The 24,259-nt window shown below is 33.7% G+C and overlaps 1 protein-coding gene across 4 annotated transcripts; it reads right to left on the bottom strand.

The window, feature by feature from the left end:
- Positions 1-761: 761 nt before the first annotated feature.
- On the bottom strand, positions 762-22,323 carry LOC105333226 (ankyrin repeat domain-containing protein 16). 4 transcript variants are annotated; one of them, XM_011436092.4, is made up of 9 exons: positions 22,226-22,323; positions 21,366-21,465; positions 11,715-11,770; positions 10,090-10,276; positions 9,726-9,836; positions 8,437-8,506; positions 7,841-8,085; positions 3,756-3,875; positions 762-2,688 (listed from the first exon to the last, which is right to left on the bottom strand). In XM_011436092.4, the coding sequence occupies exons 3-9, from the start codon at positions 11,763-11,765 to the stop codon at positions 1,445-1,447; spliced, it is 2,028 nt and encodes a 675-aa protein (XP_011434394.2). In that variant the 5' UTR covers positions 11,766-11,770; positions 21,366-21,465; positions 22,226-22,323; the 3' UTR covers positions 762-1,444. The 4 variants fall into 4 exon arrangements, with proteins under 4 accessions (XP_011434394.2, XP_034304403.1, XP_011434393.2 ...); XM_034448512.2 differs by lacking the exon at positions 21,366-21,465 and having other exon boundaries at positions 22,226-22,285; XM_011436091.4 differs by lacking the exons at positions 21,366-21,465; positions 22,226-22,323 and adding an exon at positions 13,009-13,283.
- Between the last annotated feature and the right edge of the window lie 1,936 nt (positions 22,324-24,259).

Raw genomic sequence — 24,259 nt, forward strand, 5'->3', positions numbered from 1 at the left:
GGGGGGGTAATACTCTGATATTAACATTAAAAAAAACCTTTCAATACGTCAAAAGTTAATGCTAACTTATATATGCGCACAAAACATCTTCATTTTTGTGTACTTCACAAAAATATTGTGAATATTTTTTACATATATATTTTTTACTTCTATGCTTAAATTCATTATGCATTACCTTAATTTCTAGTACATCTGTCAAAGCTGATCAAATATTTTTGACAAATGTGAACACTGTTGGTAGGTTTGTATAAATTTACTGTTGACTAATTTTTCATTTTAAAAAAAAAACACCCTAACTACTATAAAATGAATGCAGTTGAATTGGATAGTAAAAAACACTTTGAAATGAAACATTTAAAAAAATTTCTCAAATACCTAAATGGCTTAATATTATGTAAAATATATTTTAATCCATTATCTTATGGAAATAATATAATGTAAATCATACCTATCAATTACTCAATGCAAAAAAGGTATAAGGTAATCTAATAACTTCGAAACCGACCTTTGAATGGTGTTCATTTGATTTTTGTGCATTTTAGCTTTCTATGATTTAAAAATGTGTATCTTGTGTTTCGTTCATGGTAAAAATCTGAAATTTGTACGCAACCATTACCAGTTCTCAGAATTTATGCCCATAAAATTTCAAGGTCATGTAAAATGGGCAAAGGTCAAATATGATGACGTCATTTAGGATTTTTATCAATTTCCACCTCTGCCAAATATACTTGAACCTCAATTATCTAAAACCCACTGTCAAATTTTCATTATTGGCATGATTTTTATTACGGGGTCATGACAATCATACTGATCAATTTTATTAATTTTTGTTTTCAAAGATGATTTACAGGTGCTATTTTTTACAATACATTATAACCAAAATAAACAATTGAATATTGCACTAAGGTAATTTCAAAAAATAATTTATTTGTTTATTTACAATAGTGTGTTAGTCTGTCGTACAAAAAATTTCCTTACGTTGCTTAAAAATACTAAAATTTCGAAACGATGCATTAAAAAAATATCACATTTTTTGTATTTTGAATTAGAATTATAAATGGCAATTATACAAAAGTATAAAATACAGTTTTGATTATTTATTTTTTTCATTTTCAAAAACGCTATCTTCTTTTAAAACAAATTTGTTCATTTTTTTCCAATAAGAAACATAGTGAAACAACACGAAGAAAATTAGTACATGTAGTATTTTGAAATGGCTGACATGCGTGGTATTGTACTATATTATGAAATTAAACTAAGAAAAAACACAGGTTTAACCGAAACTGTTTCTTTTATAGTTGTACATGAACTAATTGCATACCAAAATATTTACATTTTTAAAAGGTTGCCTCCTTAGACACTTGCTAAAATTAAAGAAAACAACATTGCCTTAGATATGTAATAAGTCAGTAGTCATAATTAATAACAACACAAAAATTTATGGTTATTGATGTCCAACTATTTTTTGCCGATACTCATCAAGAAGTGATTTAATTTCAGTTGAATCTGTGGCAGTTTTAGCATCAATAGATCTTTCGAGACATAACAAATCAGGATAATTTTGTAATAGGTATTCGATTAATTTTGTAGACTGATTTGCACAAGCATTGTATAGAATGGTTTTTCCTGCTCTTGATGCATGATGAACGTCTAGGCCATGTTTATCAAGAAGTTTCAAAATTTCAATTCGCTTCAACTCGTTTTCAGCTCTCTCTGTTAAAAATAAAGCAGCATTCCAACCTTTCTCAGTGAGTTCAAGAACCAAATCATGAAGAATATCTAGTTTTTCGAATTCAATACACATGTCAAGCCTTGCGTATTTGCAGGCAATATGCAGAACGTTGACATTGTCTGAAGTGGCCTTTTTCCATAACGATTTATCTCTGTATTTTAACAATTCTTTAAGGATATTTGTATTACCACTCTTTGCCACAAAGTGACCGACATGTTTGTTATTCTTGTCCTTTTCTTGTATTAGGTCTGGACATTTTTGCAATATATATGCACATACGTCATTGAATCCTTTCTCACAAGCTGTATGTAAACAATTTTTCCCCGTTTTATGGGATTTGTTTTTAATATCAACGCCATTCTCGTAAAGAAACTTGACTGCTTCGAGATTTCCATTTTTGGCTGCATACTGAATTGAATTCCAATTTTCTCTGTTTTTGGCGTGAAGTAAAGTAGCTAAATTTTCATTTTTTGCCACAAATTTAAACACATCTAAACCCGTGTTCATACACGCAAACAATACAATGTTTTCTTCGTATTTACGAGTTTTATATGCTAAATCACAGCCATGGTTTGACATTAGTTCCAGAATGTTTACATGTCCGGCAAGGGCGGCCCAGTGTGCAGGATACATTTGGTTATTGTCTGTTTTCTCATACAATTCTTTCCTCTCAGTCAAAATGTACTCGCAAATATCATGATTCCCGTAATATGAGGCAATGTGCAGAATGTTGCGCCCATCTGTTGTCGTGGATGAGATATCATTACAAGCTTCATAAGTTGTCTTAAACGCATCCAAATTGCCCTCTTTAGCGGCAATATGTAAGGGATTAAATCCTCTACGGCCTAATTGTTTCCTTGCAGTTTCAACGGATGATTGCTGTCTTCCTTCCATGATTCTTCGTCGAATGGCTGATATCGGATTCAATTCACTATGTCGACTACTTCGTGTCCTTGCTGCAGAAAATGATAACATACTTCATTGCATTTATAAGTGTGTTCAAAATATAAGACGATATTTTACAAACAAACGAAATGGTCATTAGCCTTTACTGTCTACTGAAAAGAATAGTACTATGTAAAAACATGGAACAATGCAAATATTTAAAGATGATTACAATTTCATTCATTATCTAAAGATAATTTTAAAGATATCTTAGCTTTATCTTATATCAAAGGTATCTTTAGAGGTCATACATTATTCAAAGCAACATCTATAATTAGTCAGCGGACAAGGATAAAAAAATAGGTGAGTTGCTAGCTAGATATGAAACGATGTTTGAATGTAGGTCATGCATTTCAAGAATTTATCGTATCAAATCTTATTTCGTGTTTTACTATGATGACAATATGGTCAGCATAACCCAGTACTAGCAAATCATACCTGAATACCAAATCTTTTATTTATTTATTTTTTAACATTATCATATGCTTGCCTTTGAAGAAGTGGGAGATCAAGTATCGGTCGAGGTATACACGTGTTAGTATTTAGTCAACATAAGAGTTTGTAAAGTTTGTAAGCCTTTAAGGAACATGATTACGAATTCGGTCAATTTTGTCTGTTTTTAATTTTACAGTGCTTCAATAAGGCATTCCTAATATTCAACCATAATTGAGTATCAGTCGTCAAGTTATAAGAGAGATACGAGCTCAATATTCTTTACTACGTAAATAAGCTCAGGTAGTGTTTTTGTCGACATTTTAAATGTTGCAAAGAAATTGCCAGGTTTAAACTGAAAATGAATGTTACAAACTCTAGGATCTGTTTTTTCATGTTCAAAACGAATTAGCAGATAGAAAAATCAGATTGAAAAAGTACTTTTACAAGAATTTATATAGACAAAAACATAACACGAGCCTTGTCTACATGACAAAGAATTGCGAGTTCTTTACTTACATATAACTCTACGACTGACACTCAAACTTTGCTTGTTTGTTAGAAATGCATTACTGAAGCAGTGTAAACAATACAAATAGAAAAATAAAATTTGACTTAAATCGTTGGCCTTAACTGTTCTACTCACTCAGTGGTATATTTCCATCATTATAGGAATCTGATTCAGAAGACAACGTTTTAACTTGTGGATCTTCAGAAGACGCAGGTGAATATTGAACAATGGGCTTACATGGCAGAGATTTGTGGTCTGCAAATAATACGTACATATTGTGAAATTCAAAAGAGGTATTTGAAGAAAAATACAAAAAACTAGACACGATCTCGTTGCGAGCAACGAGGAGGTCTTCCGTCCGCTGAAGACGGAAGACCCTAATAATAAAACACTGTTTTTGTCTAAATCTTAATTAAAGAGTGTTTTTCAACTTGTTTTACAGTCAAACACCCTTTTATGTTGAATATTTTAGTTAGAAAATTAGACAAAAAGGAGAGAAAGAAATAGAGAGAAAGAACAAATCTTGGCTCTGGCGAGATTAGAACACACAGCCTTTGCAGGTGTCTCAAAACATTGCTGACGCGAAATAATTCCCATTTTAGTAAGAAAATTAGACAAAAAGGAGAGAAAGAAATAGAGAGAAAGAACAAATCTTGGCTCTGGCGAGATTAGAACACACAGCCTTTGCAGGTGTCTCAAAACATTGCTGACGCGAAATAATTCCCGAATTTGTCTTTGAATTTTGGGAGTTTTCGCCCGGGAGAGGAGTTGAGTTTTTGTATGAGATGAAAAACAACGTGTAAGATGTCTGACTATTCAGGTTTGGTAACAGTGCGAGGTCATTTGAAATATTGATGCGTGTTTGTGTCTGCAGGGGGGGGGGATGAAAAGACCCGAGCTTGATTTTTCGTCTTAAATAAATCGAAAATAGAATTTTTAGGTGTGGATCTCGGATTCGGTTAACAACAATTAGGGGAAGTCCTAAAACAATGACTGATGCATTTTACCCATGTATTTCAGTGTTGAGAACGTTTTTTCGTGTCGTTTACTATTATGCTTGACTGTTTTATTTCAACAGGATTGATAACATCTTTATAAATGTAGAAATAACGAAATCAGTAACACGTAAATTTATTCGGTAAAAATTTGATGACAGTAATTTCCACAGTTCTAACATTCATAAGTAGTTCACACGCTATCGTAGATACAGATTAAACGGAAAACAAGAAATATACACGCAACAGAAATATTACGCGGCAGCTTACATGTACTGTGTAAATTTTAAGTCCCCATACAGGCTATACTCGCCGTTTGATCTCAGGAATTTCTTCTTAATTGTTCAATCTGCTGCATATTTGGCAGACAATAAGAATGGGGTCCGAGGTACATTTACACAAAATTTCATTTGGATTGAGTAAGGGGCTCGGGAGTTAGAATTTTTTCTACAGTACATGTCAAGCACGCCAATCGAAACTCGAATTATTTGAATCCATAGACATTATCCCGTAACTTGATATAAAATATGTATAGTTTTTGGACGCCAATGTACATTTAGCTTCTTTCCAATTTACTCCACGTTACCTGTACTAGTTCTTATTCAAATGCTAAAACATTTGTACTTGAGAGAGAGAGAGAGAGAGAGAGAGAGAGAGAGATTACATAGCGTTTTATAATGTTCAGGAAATCAATATATAAGCAACCTTTGTCAATAAACGCATGTATACATGCATGTGTGTATCTATATACAGCAAAACTCGGTTATAACGAAGTCACTGGGACCTAAGAAATTACTTCGTTATATCCGTAATTCGTTATAACCGTATAAAAAATTCATGAAATTTACATAGCTGGGGATCCAAGATGACTTCGCTATATCCGTAAATTCGCAATATTCGTGTTCGTACTAAACGAGTTTTACTATATGGGATTAAATACTAAGCAGTCCTCCTTTTTAAGCCGAGTAGAATAACTTGGGTGCATTGCTAAATGTTGTGTGCATACAGTCATTGAGTTGGCGGCATTTCTTTGATGCCGGCAAAGCGACCAAGCGAACTCTAATGCGGGCGAACTGCACTTCGGCGGCATGTCTTTGATGTCGGCGATGCGACGAGCGTCGTAATATAGAGAGCTGCTGACAGAAAAGAGCTCTATATTTGTACTAAAAAAAGCCGCTATCTTTTTTTATTTATGACAAAAATAAAACTGAAAATATTCAAATCCATCATTTTAAAGATAAACCCATTCATCAAAACACAAATGAGAGAGAATAAAGATTCGGCACTCGGGGACTGAACCCGGGTCGCCTGGGCACAAGTCCACCACTCTAACGACTGAGCTACGCGGACCCTCGCTTCAGAACTTTGGAGTCCAAAATCTCAAGAATGCGTGGATTGATTTTAATACGAATTTCATATTCTGAAGTTTTGAGAGCGTCTCTATCGAATGAAAAACTAAAAAAAATTCAAATCCAAAAAATTAAAAAATTAAGGTTTTTCATTTCCTTCCGGTGACGACCGGAAGTGACGGCGGACGTTCGGATATGCGAAGGGCACTGCAGCCGTTCACTCTCTACCTTCTCTGAAAATTTGAAAGTCCTCTCTTCAATACTTTTTGAGAAAAATTGTGAACAAGCAAAAACATAAAATCTTTAATATCTCGGTACCGGAAGTGACGACTAAAAAAATCTCGTGTAATTTTCTTACAAATTTTGTCATGAGTAAGATCTGAAAGTTTCACGAAAATCGGCTGAAGCGTTTTTGAGAAAACGTGACAGAAAAAAAAAATAATAATAATAATAATAATAGAGGAAAAGAAACAAAGCAAAAACAATAAGGTCTTCCGTTTCCAACGGAAGACCTTAATAATAATAATAGAGGAAAAGAAACAAAGCAAAAACAATAAGGTTTTCCGTTTCCAACGGAAGACCTTAATAATACAACGTCGATATATTTATACATGTATGAACTTTACAATGTCTGGTATTTACACAAAAATCATTGTAGTAGATGTACTTTAAACCAAAGAGTCAAAATAGATATAGAGTTGTAAATAAATAAAATCGTTTCAATAATTTCGTATAACAGTATCAATTTTAATCCCTCTAAAGATTTGTTGAAAGTGAATTTCTATTGACGCAATCAAACACCTTTACATTCATCTACTTTATTGTGTACTAGTATGTTCTTGAAAGAAACTTAATTCTTTGATTTATTTGAACGAGTTGAATGTATTTTATAATTGTATTACTATAGTTATGTTCGGTGCAATATTTTCACTGTATATTACTTTTAAATCAAAAAATCAACAACTGAGTTTTAAGTCCACCCAAAATTCGTGAAGCCGTGATTCATATTATACATTGTATGGTTTTTATTTAATTTATTGGATATGAATACAAATTTTATTTTTGTAGCATTATTGTAGCATTATATAAGGATGATTTGCCAATCCTTTAAATTTTGGACAAATATTTTCTGATACAGTGTTTCAACTTATTTTTTTACCACAACAGCATGTTTAAACATTGCACAGTTATTCTTTGAAAGAGAGTAGATGCGCAGGGGAATAATAATCTTTGTTAAGGATGTTATTTATTCAGAGTTTGAATTATTAAATTTGGATTGTTTAAAAGTAAAGTTTCTGTCTGTTAGTCAATGATTTTTTGGCATAATATATGTAAACTTAGAGTATAGTTTGAGTTATTCATTATCTATCAATATAAGTTGTATCAATTTGTCATGTTTAGCAAATTAAAAGAAGAAATTTGGATTGCAATATTTAAGAAGAACTTAATTTCTTTTTCAACTACATTTACCCTTCAATCTGTTATATTTTTACAATTACTAAAAACTATATCATATGTCCTATTTTATGGTACATGTATTTTTTATTAATTTTATAAAATATTCCATGGCCACTTACTAATAAAGTATGCCATTAACCTAGTACTTGAAAGTGAAAATAACAATACAATTAAAGCTCTATAACTTACAAAATATAGGTCTACATTATGATCAGTCGATGTTTTATTTCTTTTCATCGGAGAAAACAACATCCTTTCATACTTAACATTACTTTCTATTTTTTCTTAACCGATTTGTTTTCTTCCATGCGTTTGTGGCATCGCATGCACGAATGACAATGCCCAGTGGGCCATCAGGCGTGTTGAAGCGTGGACAACGCTTTAGTGCTGGATAATCGTATTTTAATGCATAGCATACCATTTTTTCTGTCCCGTATCCACTGCAGAAGAAAAATCATCATAATAATGATTACAGATAGAGCCAATGTCACAGTTACAGATACCACTATATCCACAGTGCACCCAACAACACAGGCGTTATCTTTTTGGTTGTCTGTATCGATGCTGTTGTTGGAATTGTTGGAATAGTTATATTCATTTTTGTTGTTTTTGTCAGTTATATAGTTGGAATAGTTGTGTGTCTTTGTCATGTTCTCCATAAATCTTAAAATAAAAATATGATAATGATTAGTAACAGTATTATAATGCATGTCACGTAGATAAAAATGCATACATATTTACAATGCTTTAAAGGCTTTGGATGTGTTATGGAATATCTTCAGTACTGATGATTCCTTTCTAACACAGTTTATTTCTTATATCTTTATACCATGATCAATATCTTTTAAGTTACATGTAATTTCCTTATTTTCAGGACTTTTCAGGATATTAGGATATAATCTCCTTTACAATAAAATATCAGTTGGCTTATTACTAATTTTGGTATTTCCTTTAGTCTTTATTTATTTATTTTGAAATCTACAGAAAACTTAGCATTCAAATTGTATAGCTAACCTTGACACAATACATTCCATGTCCGCACTAAAGCATCCAAATTGTGGGTTTATATTTGTGCACAGTGGATCTGTATAATAAGAAGTAGATTAAATGTGAATGAATTTCTGAGAAATTTCGAAAACTATTCTGACAAAGTATTTTTTGCGTATCCGAAATTTTTAACGAATATTATAAATAAATCAGGTCTCCTTGTGTACATTACGACGTCCGTTACAATTTGTTAGGAGACAACAACCCCTATTCATCATCTTTTTTAATTTTTTTTTACACTTTTCACACTTTTTAACATCCATGTTACATGTTTAAAAATGTAAACTTGTTTTCTGCTTCGTGAACGGATGTATAACACTACAAATGGAAGTCCATATAATGTGACCTTTTATCAAACGCAATTAACCTGCTGTGATTTGTTGTTGTTGTTTCAAAAAGTAGACAAGAGATATGATAACAAGACATGAAAAAGGAATAAAATCAAAATTCAGTCACGTGTGCACCTTGCTGGATAACAAGTTCAGCCGAATTGCGTTATATCTCACCGACGTTTCTGTTCGACGTCCGTTATCATTATCCAGAAAGGTATGTCAGGAACATTTAACCTTATCATTTCATTAACCATAGAAAACAAATTAATAACAATTATTGATTTCCTCGATAGATTTATTAGGTGTATTTTATAAGAGATAAAAATCGTTTTCGATAGGATGCAACCTCTACCTCAGACTATAGTCTGTCCCAAGTAATTGTTTCTATCATTTTTTGGGGATGATTTTTAATAAAGAATACACACACCTGTGAAAGAAATACAGTTGATATCGATAAAAGGGAAAATATACAAGATATCTTCATTGACACATTTTCATTTTTCACTCATAAAAGTTCAAAGAAACGAAAAAGATTTCTTACGAAGATTTATAATAGGAATGTTTACAATTTTTTTCCATTCGTAACTACTCGGAATACCTCGCACAATTTCTCGACGTTATCATTCAGGCCAGACTTTTTTTTTTTTGGGGGGGGGGGGGGGGGTATAGTGTATTAAAACCTGAAGGATAGAGGAGGCGTTTCAAAACAGATAATCTGGATAAAGTGTTGGAAGCAAAAACTCAGGACAGAGTATTATAATTTTAACTCTAACCACTGTAAAATCAAAACCACCTTGTTGAAATAGTTTCATGAAAATTACAATTTTTAGTCGGGAGTCTTTTTGAAGATTTTCAAACTTGTAAATGAAGAGTTTAAATGCTTTTAAACATATTTCTTTCCTTGATACATGTACCTGTACTAACATTTGTAGAGTTCGTTGCTGAAGTAGAATTCATCAGGACAACCACAAAGGAAGGTCTTGTCGCATTTTACATGATTTAGAATACCAACGTCTGCTAGTTCTAAACAGTTACCTGTAAAGTATGCGTGTTGGTAGAAAGTATTGAAAATAAGCTTTGCAGCAAAAAGACATCGCCTTTCCCTTAAATCTTATTAATCATTGCATCAACATAGTATATAACATATTTTAGCATCAACATTAATTATCTTGAAAGACTACATTTTTCAAAGTTAAAAACATACTGTCAATTATTTATTATTTCCAAAGAGTTGCAGTTTGCCTTTTACACACTTTATCAAGAGACAGTACAGATATAATTATAGTACCCTTGTGAAATGGAATCTTTTCTCCCCTTGGATAACAAAATTCAATGAGAGATGTAAAGTTTTTGTTAGGTACACAGTGATATCCATGTGTTGTGTTGCAGTTTAACCGAAGTGATGCGTTGGTACTTTCTTCCGTGTTTCGAGGACAGACTTCAACAGGGAAAACTTCAAATTCATAATCGGAAAACTGCAATTATATTGATAAATTAGATAATAAAATACTTTAAAGGGCATGGTCACGATTTTGGTCAATAAATCATTATTTACAATGCTTTGGGAATGCATTTCTAATAATCAAATGAAATTTGAGAGTCGGTCGTTAAGTTATAAGCAATTCTTTGCAATGTAAACAAGTTCCGTGCCCTGTTTGTGTTTACATAGGTTCAAGATACCGGTAAAAAAAAATCAAGCAGATTTTTTTTATCTTCTCATTCATTTTAGGGCATTCATTAACAGTTCTAACGTTTAACACATTCATTTTAGGTCTAAAATTGGAATTTCACTTCAACATTCAAAACGTAAACGAAAGCTTTGATTACATAGCAAATAATTGTAAGCTCTGTAACTCGCTTATAACTCAACGACTGACACTCAAATTTTGGTTGCCTATTAAATATGCCATAAAATCGGAAAAATAATTTTTGACCAAAATCGTCACTATGCCCCCTTAAAAAAGATTTACATTTATCGTATTTCTCGTACGTGTATCTGTGGATAATTATATCCTTTTTAAATTCAACACAATTCAATGGTACATTTTGCTTTATTCAAGATAGGGATGTTACTAAGAAAAACAATACTGACTGCAAAACGTTTATCAGTTAAAGTCTGATATTTGTTATTCAGAAATCTCAGTTCTAACTTATTTAATATCATTGGATAATTTGCTTATTTAACAGAAAAAATAAACCAAGACTTTGTTTTAAGTGGTATGTAATTCTCTTCAATTTTGAAAGATTCATTTTATAACGTGTTCAAATGCTATGCCATGTTAAAACATTTTTCTTTGGCTTTTTGATGCAAAATACGTCATTTTAAAAGTAATTAGTAAATAATCGACACGATAATCGACATTATAACATGTTAAAGATATTCCATGGAAGATATTCATCGCATGATAAGTTAAACATCTGGTATAACAAAAGAAATCATACTTTAAAAATCCCTGCAAGAATATTGTTGAGAATTAAATTCAGTTTTAAAAACTATAATTTCCCGTCTTTCCTACAACAGGGAATTAGACGTTCGCCTAAGCAGTAAGTAATTTACCAAAGTATGTTTTTTGTCAGGTTCTATATAGATGTTAGAAGGTTCTTAAGAGCAATGTAAAATAAAAACCACTAAGACAGACAACAGATGATCGGAAAATCGTACGAAACTGATAATAAAATTGTATCCAACTGTACTTATATAACAAATGTACATGTTTTTGGTGGGTTTCATAAATACCATCGGTATTATTTGCAGAAATTGTATTATAAAACTTTTACAAAGAAAATATATTAGAATATGAGTTGGATTCATGCATTATTTTAAAAGATTGAGCAAAAACTGATTGAAGTTTCGCATTCCTTTGATCAATTAATGTACTTATTAGCTAGGGATAGGTGTTTCATTTTACTTACCGATATAACTAATATTGATAGTATCAGAATCAGAACTGCAGACCAAAACATACCGACTGAAAAATAACACAATAATTTTACATAGTAGTATGTGTTTGCATCTCCATAAAACATAATTTAAATAGATATACCGTGTTTAAGCGGCATGGTCACGATTTTGGTCAAAATTTATTCTATTTTTTGCAGTGCTTAAGTAATGCATTTCTACTGTTCAACTAAAGTTTGAATGTCTTTTGTGCTCGCGCCATGTTTTGTTCACCTTAGTTCAATTAACCGGTAATCGTTCCTTTTTCAAAGTTGATTGTTCTGCTAATAGGTTTTAAACATGAATAAAAGGATTTAACCATTCACAAGCAATTTGGCTTGCCAAAGAGGAAAAATCGAGAGCCGGCCAAGCCAACGACAAGGTCTAAGAGGCAACCCAGGCGCCAAGATGGGGCAGCTGCCGCTAACTCCCAAGCCCAGTCAGCGCCCATACCCATTGACCCTGTGGCACCAGCACAGACTACAACATCGTTGTTCTCTAGCGAGCAGTTGCCACAGGTGTCCCTAGCGGTGGCGGATATTCTAGGCCAAAATGAGACCCAGCCACTGCCCATCTAGCCGCTACAGCCAAGCATGGCGGGCCATGATCAGTGTATAGGTACAGTGCCTGAAATCATTTCTGACAGTTGTTTTGCCCAAAACACAGAGTTAAAATCGCAAATGGGTAGTACGTCAATTTGGGTCTTTAAGTTGCTAACTTAGATGGGGTGACCCCAATGATGACATAAAAAGATTTTCTATTAAAGAGGGTTGTTCTGGATTAAGTGTGTACACTTATTTCCATACTTTATTAGTAAAAAGCTACAAAAGACAAATGAATTGTTGTTACATTACACATACATTTAAAAACATAATAACATTGACAATAATGCGACCCCATACATTTCCGTATATAAATGTATTAATGACTCAAACTGCTTTCCATAGATATAAGTTTCATCAGCAACCACGTGTTTAGCAAACCCTTCCGAAATAACTACATTGACATTTACTTATGCATCGTAAATCTGCCAAGAACTTATGCTGCATGAGAAAATACAGCTTTATATTGGTTGCTTATACAATAAAACAATTGCATGCTATGCAAAACATGAATCTGCGCACTATGCAGAAAATAGGTCATGTCGGCCGATAGACATCAGGGAGAAATACAGAACTATAATGAGAATGCAAATTTATACAATCTAAATCTAAATTGAGCTCAAATCTCTGGAAAGATACATATACAATGAGATAAACATGTACTTACACTATGGCACTACACAATTCACACAAAATGAGAAATTGCTCTGTAGCAAAACAGCTCGGCTCCGGCCGACATGTGAAACTCAAAATGTTTACTTAACAATTCGTACGTTTCTTACACATCACTCCCCGCCTAATATCCCAAGGATATTATAATCATACAAAATCTTAAAAATCATATGACACAAAAGTAGATGATTAAACTAAAGCACACTAATAAATTGAACAGGTTCAGTTAATCAGTAGCACCAATTCCGTTATTGGTTGAATATATGTTGTAACCTTGTCATACTGTTTTGACAAAATATCGTATATCATCTGTTAAAAATTTGTATGATAATCATATGTTCCTTTTATATGATATTATAAGATACAATGTTTATCAATGCAATAATATAAAATACAATATTGCATCTTATCATACTTATAATATATATCATATAATACATTAAAATACTGTAATAAACAATGATTAGATATGATATTGTAACATATGATATGAAATTGTATTGTGTTATGAATAATTGTATTTTATCACATAATACAATATCATAATATATAATATCTAATACAATATAGTATTGTATGATACAATATTTTATCACATGATACATCATAATATTGTAACATATGATATTATATTGTATAATATAGTTTGATATTGTATTGTATGATACAGTATCATATTTAATACATAATATGATATTGAATCATATGATACAATAGAATTTGATACATCATATCAAATGGTACAATATCATGTGATATAGTAAAATATTATATAATCCAATTATATATGATCCATATTGTATCATATGATACAATAATATATATTACAATATCATTTAATAAAATATCATGTGATATAATCAAATATAATATAAACAAATATCTATTATACAATACCGTATGATACGATATTACGCAATATAACGATAACATATAATACAATTTCATGTAATTTAATACTATTTCATAGAAACCAAAATCATATTATACAATATCATATGATAAAATTTTATAAAATGTACAATATTGCATCATACAATACAATATTATATATTGCAGTATCATATGTAACTGTATCATGTGATAATATAATAAATAAATATTACAATATCATATATACAAAACTATAGATAACAATATCATGATACAATATCATATCATAAAACATCAAAAAAAAATTGATACAATATTATATCATATAGTTTTTTACAATATAACATATGATATTATGTTGTATCATTTTAAACAATAGTGTATCATATTATACAATACTTTATCAAAAGAATCATGTAATATCATTTAACAACAAACACTTCTTTCTACCAAGGAGGTTTGAGAGAGGTCGGAGATTTTGTTAGCATCCTTCATAATGGGGATCAGGTTCTGCATCTGAAGCTGCCTCTGCGTTTTATTTATAATTTAGTTCAATCTTCTATGCAAGCTATTATCTAAAACATGTGAACTGTTCCAAACTAAACCATATCCAGCATCCGAAACCTGTGGCTCAGTTTCAGCATTCAAGCCTGTCAGGTGCATCAGTATCAAAAGACGTATTATCCATGCAAGTTTGGTGAAGTTGGGACCAGTTATAACTAACATATCATCATCAGAGGTCACCTGTTTCAAAAACTTTAACCAGCTAATAAAACCTTAACCACCTCCAGCATCCGAAACCTATGGCTCAGATTCAGCACCCATGCCTGTCAGGTGCATCAGGATCATAAGACATACCATCCATTCAAGTTTGGTGAAGTTAGGAGCAGTAATAACTAAGATATAGTTTTTAGCATCCTTGATAATGGAGATCAAGCTCTGCAACTGAAGCTACCTCCATGCGATTCATTCATATTATAGTTTAATCAACTATGCAGGTTTGAAATGCATTGTAGTACTATTATCTATTTAACATGTGACCTGTTTCAAAACCTTATCCAGCATCCGAAACCTGTGGCTTAGATTCAGCATCAAGGCTGTCAGGTGCATCAGTATCATAAGACGCACCATCTATGCAAGTTTGGTCAGGTTAGGACAAGTAATAAAAATATAATAAGATATCAACATCAGAGGGCACCTGAATCAAAAACTTTAACCAGTTCTTTAAACCTTAACCTCATCCAGCATCTAAAACCTATGGCTCAGATTCAGCATTCAAGCCTGTATGGTGCACCGGTATCATAAGACGCACCATCCGTGCAAGTTTGGTGAAGTTAAGACCAGTAGTAACTGGCTAATAAAGTTTGGTGAAGTTAAGACCAGTAGTAACTGGGATTTAATCATCAGAGGGCACATGCAACAAAAAACTTTAACCAGCTCTAAAAACCTTTACCTCCTCCAGCATCCGAAACCCATAGTTCAGATTCAGCATTCAAGCCTGTCTGGTGCATCAGTATTATAAGACACACCATCCATGCAAGTTTGGTGAAGTTAGGACCAGCAGATAGATATTGCTATCAAAGGGCACCTGCAACAAAAACTTTAACCTGTTCCAAAAACCTTAACCTCCTCCAGCATCTTTACGTTAGGACCCAGATTCAACATCCAAGTCTTTCAAGTCCATAAGTATGTCCAGATGCATCATCCGTGCAACTTTGGTGAAGATAGGACAAGTAATAACTTAGATACAGGATCTGCAACAAAAACTTTAACCAGGTCTTGACGCCGACGTCGGGGGTATAGCATAAACTCCCCTTGACTTCGTCTCGGTGAGCTAAAAAGTACCCCCCCCCCCATCTCTTGCTGTGCGAAAATTCTCCTCGGGTCTTGCGCTCAGCTACAGTCCACGGGCCAAACACATCGACACCTATTGCTGAGAAAGGAGGACCAGGCGACAGTCTGTCTACAGGTAAGTCACTCATACGCTAGTGTTCCAGTTTTCCTCAGAGTTTCCGTCAGGTAACGCACTTGTGTATTACTGAGTCATTGCATCTTCTGATATAAGTCTTCCTTGGTGATAAACTTTACTGTGGAAATGGGGCACAATAAGTCTTGCAACATGAGATTTTCCAGGGATGATTACTTGGTTCTTCTCATCAACAGGAAGGTTAGATTGGCTGAGGCGTCCGCCAACACGTACAATGCCCTGCTTGTCCATAAATGGGTCCAAGGTTACAATGCTGCTTGAAAGTGGTACAGGTTTACCGTTCATTAAGAACATTATTTCTTTCTTGTAAAAGAAATCTTGTACGTCCTGAAGGATGAAATGCTCAGCTTCTTGCATGACCTCAACATCAAACGTTGGTGAATCTGTAGCTCCTCTTTTCAATCTGCAAATCGTCTTCAGATTATAAACAGCACGCACCAAACTTTTCCAAGTTGAGAAGTGTTCAAATCTTGCCAAAAATGGTGTGCATATTTCTGTTTTCTTCACATTCACTTCTGGACGAACATCTTTGTCTTCTTCAGGAGAGACCAAAGGAAAGGTAAGAACTTCGTCTTTACTATGAGGAGATCTGAGTAGAAGTGATCCTCTAAGCAAGTCACTCTCTGCCAGCATTTCTACTGATGTCAAACATCTAGTCTCTATGTCTGCTGGATTCTGCGCAGTTGGTACGTAGTTCCACTGTAGAGGTTTAGAGCGTCAGTGGATGACGCCCATTCGGTTTGAGACATAGTTGTAAAATCTGCGAGTTTGGTTGTTCAGGTAACTTAGTACTACCTTACTATCTGTGTAGTACGTTGCTGCATCTGGGTCAATATCCATGTGTTTGAACACTGTCTGAGCCAACTCTGTGCCTAGGACCGCTGCACAAATTTCGAGACGTGGGATGATTGTAGTCTAAAGTGGGGCTATCTTAGACTTCCTAATAACGAATCCAACATGTACATCACCAGAGTTGCTGATTGTACGAAGGTACACCACTGCTGAGATAGCTTTCTCAGGGGCATCTGAGAATAAATGTATTTCCCTCAGGTGAGAACGGCTCAAGGAAATCTGTGTAAACATTCTTGGAATGTGCAAGTCCTCTAGAGAGCAGAGGGAGTCCTTCCATCGTGCCCACTCTTCCTCTCGGTCACTAGGTAAGAGATCATCCCAACTACTATTGCACTCGTCCACTTCTCTATACAGAATTCTGCCATGTATCACTATAGGTGCAATAAAATCCAAAGGGTCAAAAAAGCTGTTGACAACAGAAAGAAGCCCTCGCTTTGTGAAGGGTTTTTCCAGAATGCATATGTTGTATGTGAAGCTGTCCGAGTTTATGTCCCACGACAGGCCTAGACTGTGCTGGACAGGCAAATCATTGGATCAAATGTCCAGGGACATAAAGTTCTTTTCCAGGTCCTCAGACGGAAAAGCTTCAATGACTTCCACATCGTTTGACACAATCTTATGGAGTCTGATTCTTGCATTCTTCAACGCACCTTGAGTCCTCCTTAGCAAACTAATGGTCTCTGTACTAGAAGGCAACGAGATAAGGCCATCGTCCACATAAAAGTTCTTCATCACGTAGTTCTTCACATCACTGTCTTCATTCTCTACTGTTTCCGTAGACCATAAGTGGCCACTGCCGGTGAAGGTGTGTTCCCGAACACGTGAACCTTCATTCTATACAGTACTCGATAAGTTTTTTCTCCGAGTCATTATTCTTGTACCAGAAAAATCTTTAAAAGTCTCTGTCCTCTTTTCTAACAAGGAATGAATAAAACATCTGCTGGATGTCCGCCATGATGGCTACTTTGTCCATACGGAAACGTAACAGAACACCAAGCAAGTCGTTCGTTAGATTAGGTCCTGACAGTAAGACACTATTGAGAGAGAGAACTTCAAAGGTCACTGATGAGTCGAAAACACTACATATCTTTTCGGTTTTCTTGGATGATATACCCCAAAAAGAGGTAAAAACCAGCACTCCTTTTCTGAAGGAACAAGTGGCACAATCTCTAACGCACCACTCTCTGTTATGGATTTCATAAATGTGATCATGTGCTCCTTCGTTATCGGGTTCTGCTTAAGGTCCCTGTCTAGCATATGTGCACGCTTCAACGCTTGACTTCTGTTGTTCGTGAACTGAGGTCTAGGATGCTTGAAAGGAATGGAGCTTTCCATCTCTCGTCTTCATCTTTCACAAATCCATTGTCCATAACACTGAGGAAATTACGATCTTCGACAGAGATCCAAACTTCGTCATCATCCTTGTTTCGTTCGAAAATGCTGTACCCAACATCATGTCGGCAGAATGCGACGTCCTCCTTTAGATGGAAACTATTAGAACAGGGTTGGAAAATGGACTGCCGTTCACAGGTAAAACGTTGGTCTTTAACACATTAACAGTCGATGGGTTGTGCGACTTGCTGAGATATACGTCTCCAATGACTAGCCACTCTAGTTTTAACTGCAATGGAAAGGTTGAGTTCTTAGGTCCAAGTCTCTGAGCCAACACATAATGGGCCTCAAGTAGGTCACGTCCAATTAGAAGTAGACTTTCCGCTTCTGGATCCATGGGAGCTAAAGGTACGTCTTGAAGATTAGGGTGGTGTTTCATTACGTCAAGCGACGGTATTTCATGTTTTTCATTGGGAATCTCGTGACACTCGGTAATGGTAGGTAGCTCCATAACAACAGAACCATTAAATATGATATTCTACGACCACTCGTCTTCATGCGGCCCGCACAAGAGGTAAGTGTAAAGAAATGTGTCTGTGAGTGAGGCACATTCATAAAGTCAAACAGTTCTGATCTTGCCAGCGTCGAGTTGCACTGGTCGTCAATTAAAGCATAGATGCGTAAACGTTGTGAAGGGGTTTCTTTCGGATATACATCCACAAGAACAGCCTTTGCACATGAACGTCCGGTGAACTGCGCACCACATAGCGCTGTGCACTTTGTGAGGATGTTTTTGCCCTCCCCGCTATTCTGTATCTTGGTTTCAGGTGGATGAAGAGCTGTTAGGTGCTGTGAGCTTCCACATTCTTCGCATCTTATATCTGCTAGGAAGAACTTGAACGTATGTGTGTCTGATCCGCAACATCTGTAACACAGGTTATGTTCTCTAGGAAATAGTTTACGGTCATGAACAGATTTTTTCCTGAAAGCCCTGCACTCGTTTATGGTATGCTCGGCATCATGAATAGGGCGTCTCTTCACTGCAGTCTTAAAGTCTCTTCCTGGGTCTTTTAAATCAGTTTTCTTGACATTCACTGATTTCACGTTTGAAGTCTGCTGGTTGAAACTTGGTGTCTCTTTGACAAAGGCTTGAGTCACTTGTAAGCCAGGGTCATTCATCATAGTCGACATTTCCTTCACGAATTGACAGAATACAGTAAATGCGGGGAAGTAACTCCATGAATCGTGTTTGTATTTCGAGGTTTTCGAAGTCCTGTTATTCTGTTAACCAGGTTTTAACTTCTGAACAATTGATGGGAAGAACTCCCACTGATGAGTCAAAATAACTAAATTGCTGGCTGTATTTTGGATTTTCCTTTATGTCAATGTTTCGGTCAAGATATCTGAGAGTTCATACAAACGTCTTGGTACGTTCGCACTGAGTCGGTGAAAATTCGTAAGTTTAGTCTTAATTGCTGTTTCGATCAGTTCAGGTGAGCAGTATCTTTCCTCCAGTCTAGTCCATAAGGTCTCACAGCCGTGTGTAGGATTTCCTATTGACGCTGCTCGGATGTTTAGCCTGTTCCTTGGAGTTAGGGCCCAACTATCTGATAAGGAGATTAAGTTCTTCAGAGGGAGAAACTGAGGCCTCCTGAATAACTGAGTTAAAACTGGTCTTCCAGGGTACAAAGCTCTCAGATTTATCATCAAAATTGACCAGCTTATTTATCATGAGATCTTTCTTCAGTAGAAAGCTTGAAATATCAAACACAGTGTGGTTAGGGTTAAATCCATTTATCGAAGGGCAAATAAGCTTGTTTCAAGTTTCATATGGGTCTTGTCCTGACTTTAGTATTATCAGTGTCCTCAGGCTCTTTGGCCTTTTGGATATTAGTAACCTCAGCCACATCTGTGACGTCATACGCAAATGCGTAAATCTTCTCGAAAAAATCCATCCCCTCCCTCCAAAACCCGTGAATCTTTTTTAATGTAATTAAAATGTTAACTTTTGCGATACCTAGTTCCGCTGCTCTCTCGTGTTTTTTCTTGTTATATTTTCAGAGAAACATTCATTGGTCGATCTAACCTTCCACCAACCGAATCGTCACGGCTGTAAACAAGTTTACCAGGAATGGGAGCTCTCCTGGCGTCTATTTGGCTCACCAGTAGGGCTCAACTGTTTCCTTTTTGACTTGGTATTTGCATTTTAATCTATGCTAGGTGATCGAGCAGGTGAGCATCTTTTCGCAGGGCTCACCAGTCTTGCTTGTATTGTTTGGGGATGCCCAACAAGGCAATATTTGGTTCCTGCCCCCCTTATTGTAAGTATCTTTGGCCTAAATCGCCAATAAAACCATTATGAGGTAATGTTTGTATTGTTATTTTTATTACTCCTATGCCTTAGGCATCTTTGATAATCAGTTTCTAGAGTTTGTCAAATTCCAATTAGCTCTTAACCTGGAATTTTTGTTCAACATTCAAAAATATAAACCAAAACATGGCTTGGGCTTCCTTTACATAACAAAGAATTGTGAGCTCTTTACCTGGCTAATAACTTGAGGATAGACACTCAAATTGTTTTCGACAATTCTAAACAACTTACTAAAGCATTGAAAATATCAAAAATGGTAAAATAAATTTTGACAAAAATCGTGACCATTTTAGGTAGGGATGTTGTTTAAGAATATGTCAATTTAAAGAGGGAAATGACTTAATTCAATGTCTCGTCTATCTGATACCAATTGTCTGTTTTAAGCAACAGAGGACATTTGGATATAATAAGTCACACTCTCTTCAAATTAAATTTAGCTAAATCTTCAATATTGAATTTACCTGATATTTAAGTGTAATAATAACAATACTGTACAATTTTAAATTCATACACAAGTATATGCACGTATTAGAGTTTTGAAAATCTAATCAAAACATAAAGTTGTTTACAGTATACTCATTTGAAAGAATTCGATAATATGCTATATTATGTAACTATTTCATATTACATATAAAAAATGAACCCATTTAAGTATTTGAATGCAGCTGAATATAACCATATTATCATTTAATAATCTATATATAATCAAACAGATCAATCGAGACAAACATGCATACATGCACTTTTTAATAAACTCACATTACTGATCAGAATGTGTATATACCAATTAGGATAAATAATTTTTTTTTTTAAAAGAATCTTTTAATTGCAAACTCATTTATTATCTTTATTATATATGATAGACCCGTTTTTATACATTACAATGCAAAAAAAGCTGTATTCTATTTATAATTCTTAATCTAAAAAATAATCTTACTTGCTCATTGGGTATCAAGGATATTGATTATGTATGTCAGAGTCGTTTGGTTCCAGTGCTTAGTCGTTCAAAACTATTTCAAATTGAAAACGCCCTCTCCCTGAATAAATTGAGATTACAAGTAAACGCTAACGATATAGTATACACAATGTTAAAGCATGTACAACATGCACTTCTCATGCTAGTTAGAAGATTCATATCCTGTTTTGTGGTATAAACAAATCGACATGCGTTATCAAGTTCGATCCCGGAAATACAATACAGTCACTTCCCAGCTTCAGATACAACCACATGAATATTTTACATGCTAAAGAATATACTTAAAATGATATGAATACTACTAATGACAAAGCCATTATAAGTTACATATTGTACAGACATGCACTGCCATTGTAATAAACAGTCCGCCGCATGTTTTAAATTTGTCATGTTTACGCTATAGTGTTTAAAATAAAACAAACACAACATGATCTTTATGATATAGTTCAAAGTATGATGCAGATAGAAGTGACCTTAATAGTATAGATAGCAAGATCATAAATATATAAGTAAAAGCAAAATAATTGTTGTGAATGTATTATGATATTCATCAATTTTGTTCAAAATCCATTAATTTTTTATCCCGCAACATTTGCTGATATCATTACGAGCGTGGCTGCACGTTGTCAAGGACATATTATCAGATATGAAGTATTGATCAAAATTATTAAAACCTCAGAGTATTATATAGAATGTTACAATCAGGAAATGAATGGAATTACTAGTGTTATTCAATGATTTGTATTAAAACAAAGATATACCTATAGAATATTGACAGAACATTCGCACGCATTGTCATGCATATATAAAAAAGTGTTTACCTTTTGCTGCTATATTTCTCTTTCAGTATTTTTCCTTTCAATTTTATGAAAAAGTTAAACAAGGAAGTTACTGGGGTTGTTTTATTTATACAGACAAGGAAATGCATGATGCATAATTAAGTGCATTTAAACCATGCAGCTATCTTATCCAGAGAATAAATGTACTAACATCGATAAATTTCTTTAAGTTTACTAGCTTTAAAAAAATTTATGCAATATTGCATAAACAATTGCCTATCATGCATTTATACATCCTTCTACTTAAAGATGTTTTAAAACAAGTTGATGTGTTTTAAAATGAAAAAACAATAAATGCACTAATGAATTAAGTGTTAAACAAAAAAGAAATCTTATATAGAATTCTTAGTTGAAAGTTACTGAATAGGAGAAAAATTCTAATATGACAAGATCCTAAAATAATTTTTTCACAAGAGATTATTCTAAAAACATATCTTAATTATCTACATCATCAAAAACCATATACCATTTTAATGAAGTATAGTCTTAATTGTTCATTTGTCAAAAAAATTATATTTGTAATTCACTTTATGAACTTGTTTAATGTAGGTGCGATAGCTTCTTAATCGTTTTAAGAGTAGAGATTGTAAAAACTAACTACTAGCCTCAATACAAATATTCCTTTGCAGTTAGCTTTTTACTGATATACCAGTTGGATGTCGGGATCCTAAAAACATATAATACTACTTGCCTCGTTCTATAAAAACCAGAAACAGAATCCATAAGGGGAAATGATGAGAATTTTTAACCCCAGCGTTAACAAAGAATGACAACGGGTTAACAAATCTAGACCTACAAAAGTCATCTGAGAACATTGTAACTTTTACAGAGACATGCAATTCGACAGTTAGTACCTAATCATTGCATTGATGATTGTTTTTATTTTTTTATGAATAAAGAAATTCACCTATGAATATGATACATGGTTACCTCATTTCAATATTTGTAATGGAGCATGCATATTACTGTATACTGATATTCAATTGACGTAAAATGATAAATCAATGCCACTTTAAAATATTTGTAAATATTAAAACAACTTGATATTAGATTTGGATGCATCGATCAGTTCGAAACTTTCATAGTTCTAATTCTTATAGTATAGCGATTAACATGAAAATGGCTTAATTTGGGCGTATTTATATTCAGTGACCTGAACACTGTTTTCAAGTCAACACACAGGTTTTGAGTGTGCAAAGTTATAATGTTACTGTATAGATATTATGGTTTCACAAAGGCATTTTTTCAATAAACATAATAAGCATATCAAACATATAAGGCAATTTTTTTATCTACATGTTTGTACATGTTCTTGTTGTAATGGGATTTTTTGGTTTTTGTGTATTCACTGTGCTAAAAATATTATGAGAGATGTGTGGCATCTTTGGGAATAAAATTGTAAACATTTCTTATACTGGCTTGTTTCTGCCCAAATCTTACCAAAATTGATATTAAAAGATAAAAAAGCAATAAATATGAGGTTCTACATGTTGTTTCGATGCAAATGATGCTTACAAGAACAGAATAATTCTTTCTAATGACTTAGAACTGCGCAGCTGCAGACTTGAATTCAAAATTTAAAAATCTGAAAAAATGAAGGAGGAGGCCATTAATATCCACTCTACAACCATTCTTGAGAGAAAAAATCCAAGTTTGCTTATCAGATTTTTTACTTTGTCTCAAAATAGGGTACCCAATTCTAAAAATTGGTCTCAGAAACAATCAATTTTCACGATATGTATTTTTTTGTCTCTGTCCATTAATGTTTTATTTTTATTGAAAAATATATAATCAGGTATTTATGCTTTTCTTTAAGACAATTTACTTAAATTTATACTTAGTACTTAAAAAACAAACCTGGAAATGGTATAGATATGTCTGTCATATTCAACACAGTTTGTTTTGAATTGACAATAATTGTATTTATGAAAATTCAACATCGACACAGGGGTTCTAAGTATAGACTGTTTGTTTGTTTGTTTGTCGTTTTTAGGTTCTAAAATTAGATCACATTCC

This window comes from Magallana gigas, chromosome 4 (assembly GCF_963853765.1).
Source record: "Magallana gigas chromosome 4, xbMagGiga1.1, whole genome shotgun sequence".
Lineage (NCBI taxonomy): Eukaryota > Metazoa > Mollusca > Bivalvia > Ostreida > Ostreidae > Magallana > Magallana gigas.

Bases quoted from the DNA above. Each gene is read 5' to 3' on its own strand.
- LOC105333226 (XM_011436092.4), bottom strand. From the start codon at position 11,765: ATGTTTTGGTCTGCAGTTCTGATTCTGATACTATCAATATTAGTTATA. The intron at 3,876-7,840 runs GTATGCTATGCA...TATTATTTGCAG, and splicing joins GATACGGGACAGAAAAAATG to ACCACAAATCTCTGCCATGT. The intron at 2,689-3,755 runs GTGAGTAGAACA...CATTTTCTGCAG, and splicing joins TGATGGAAATATACCACTGA to CAAGGACACGAAGTAGTCGA.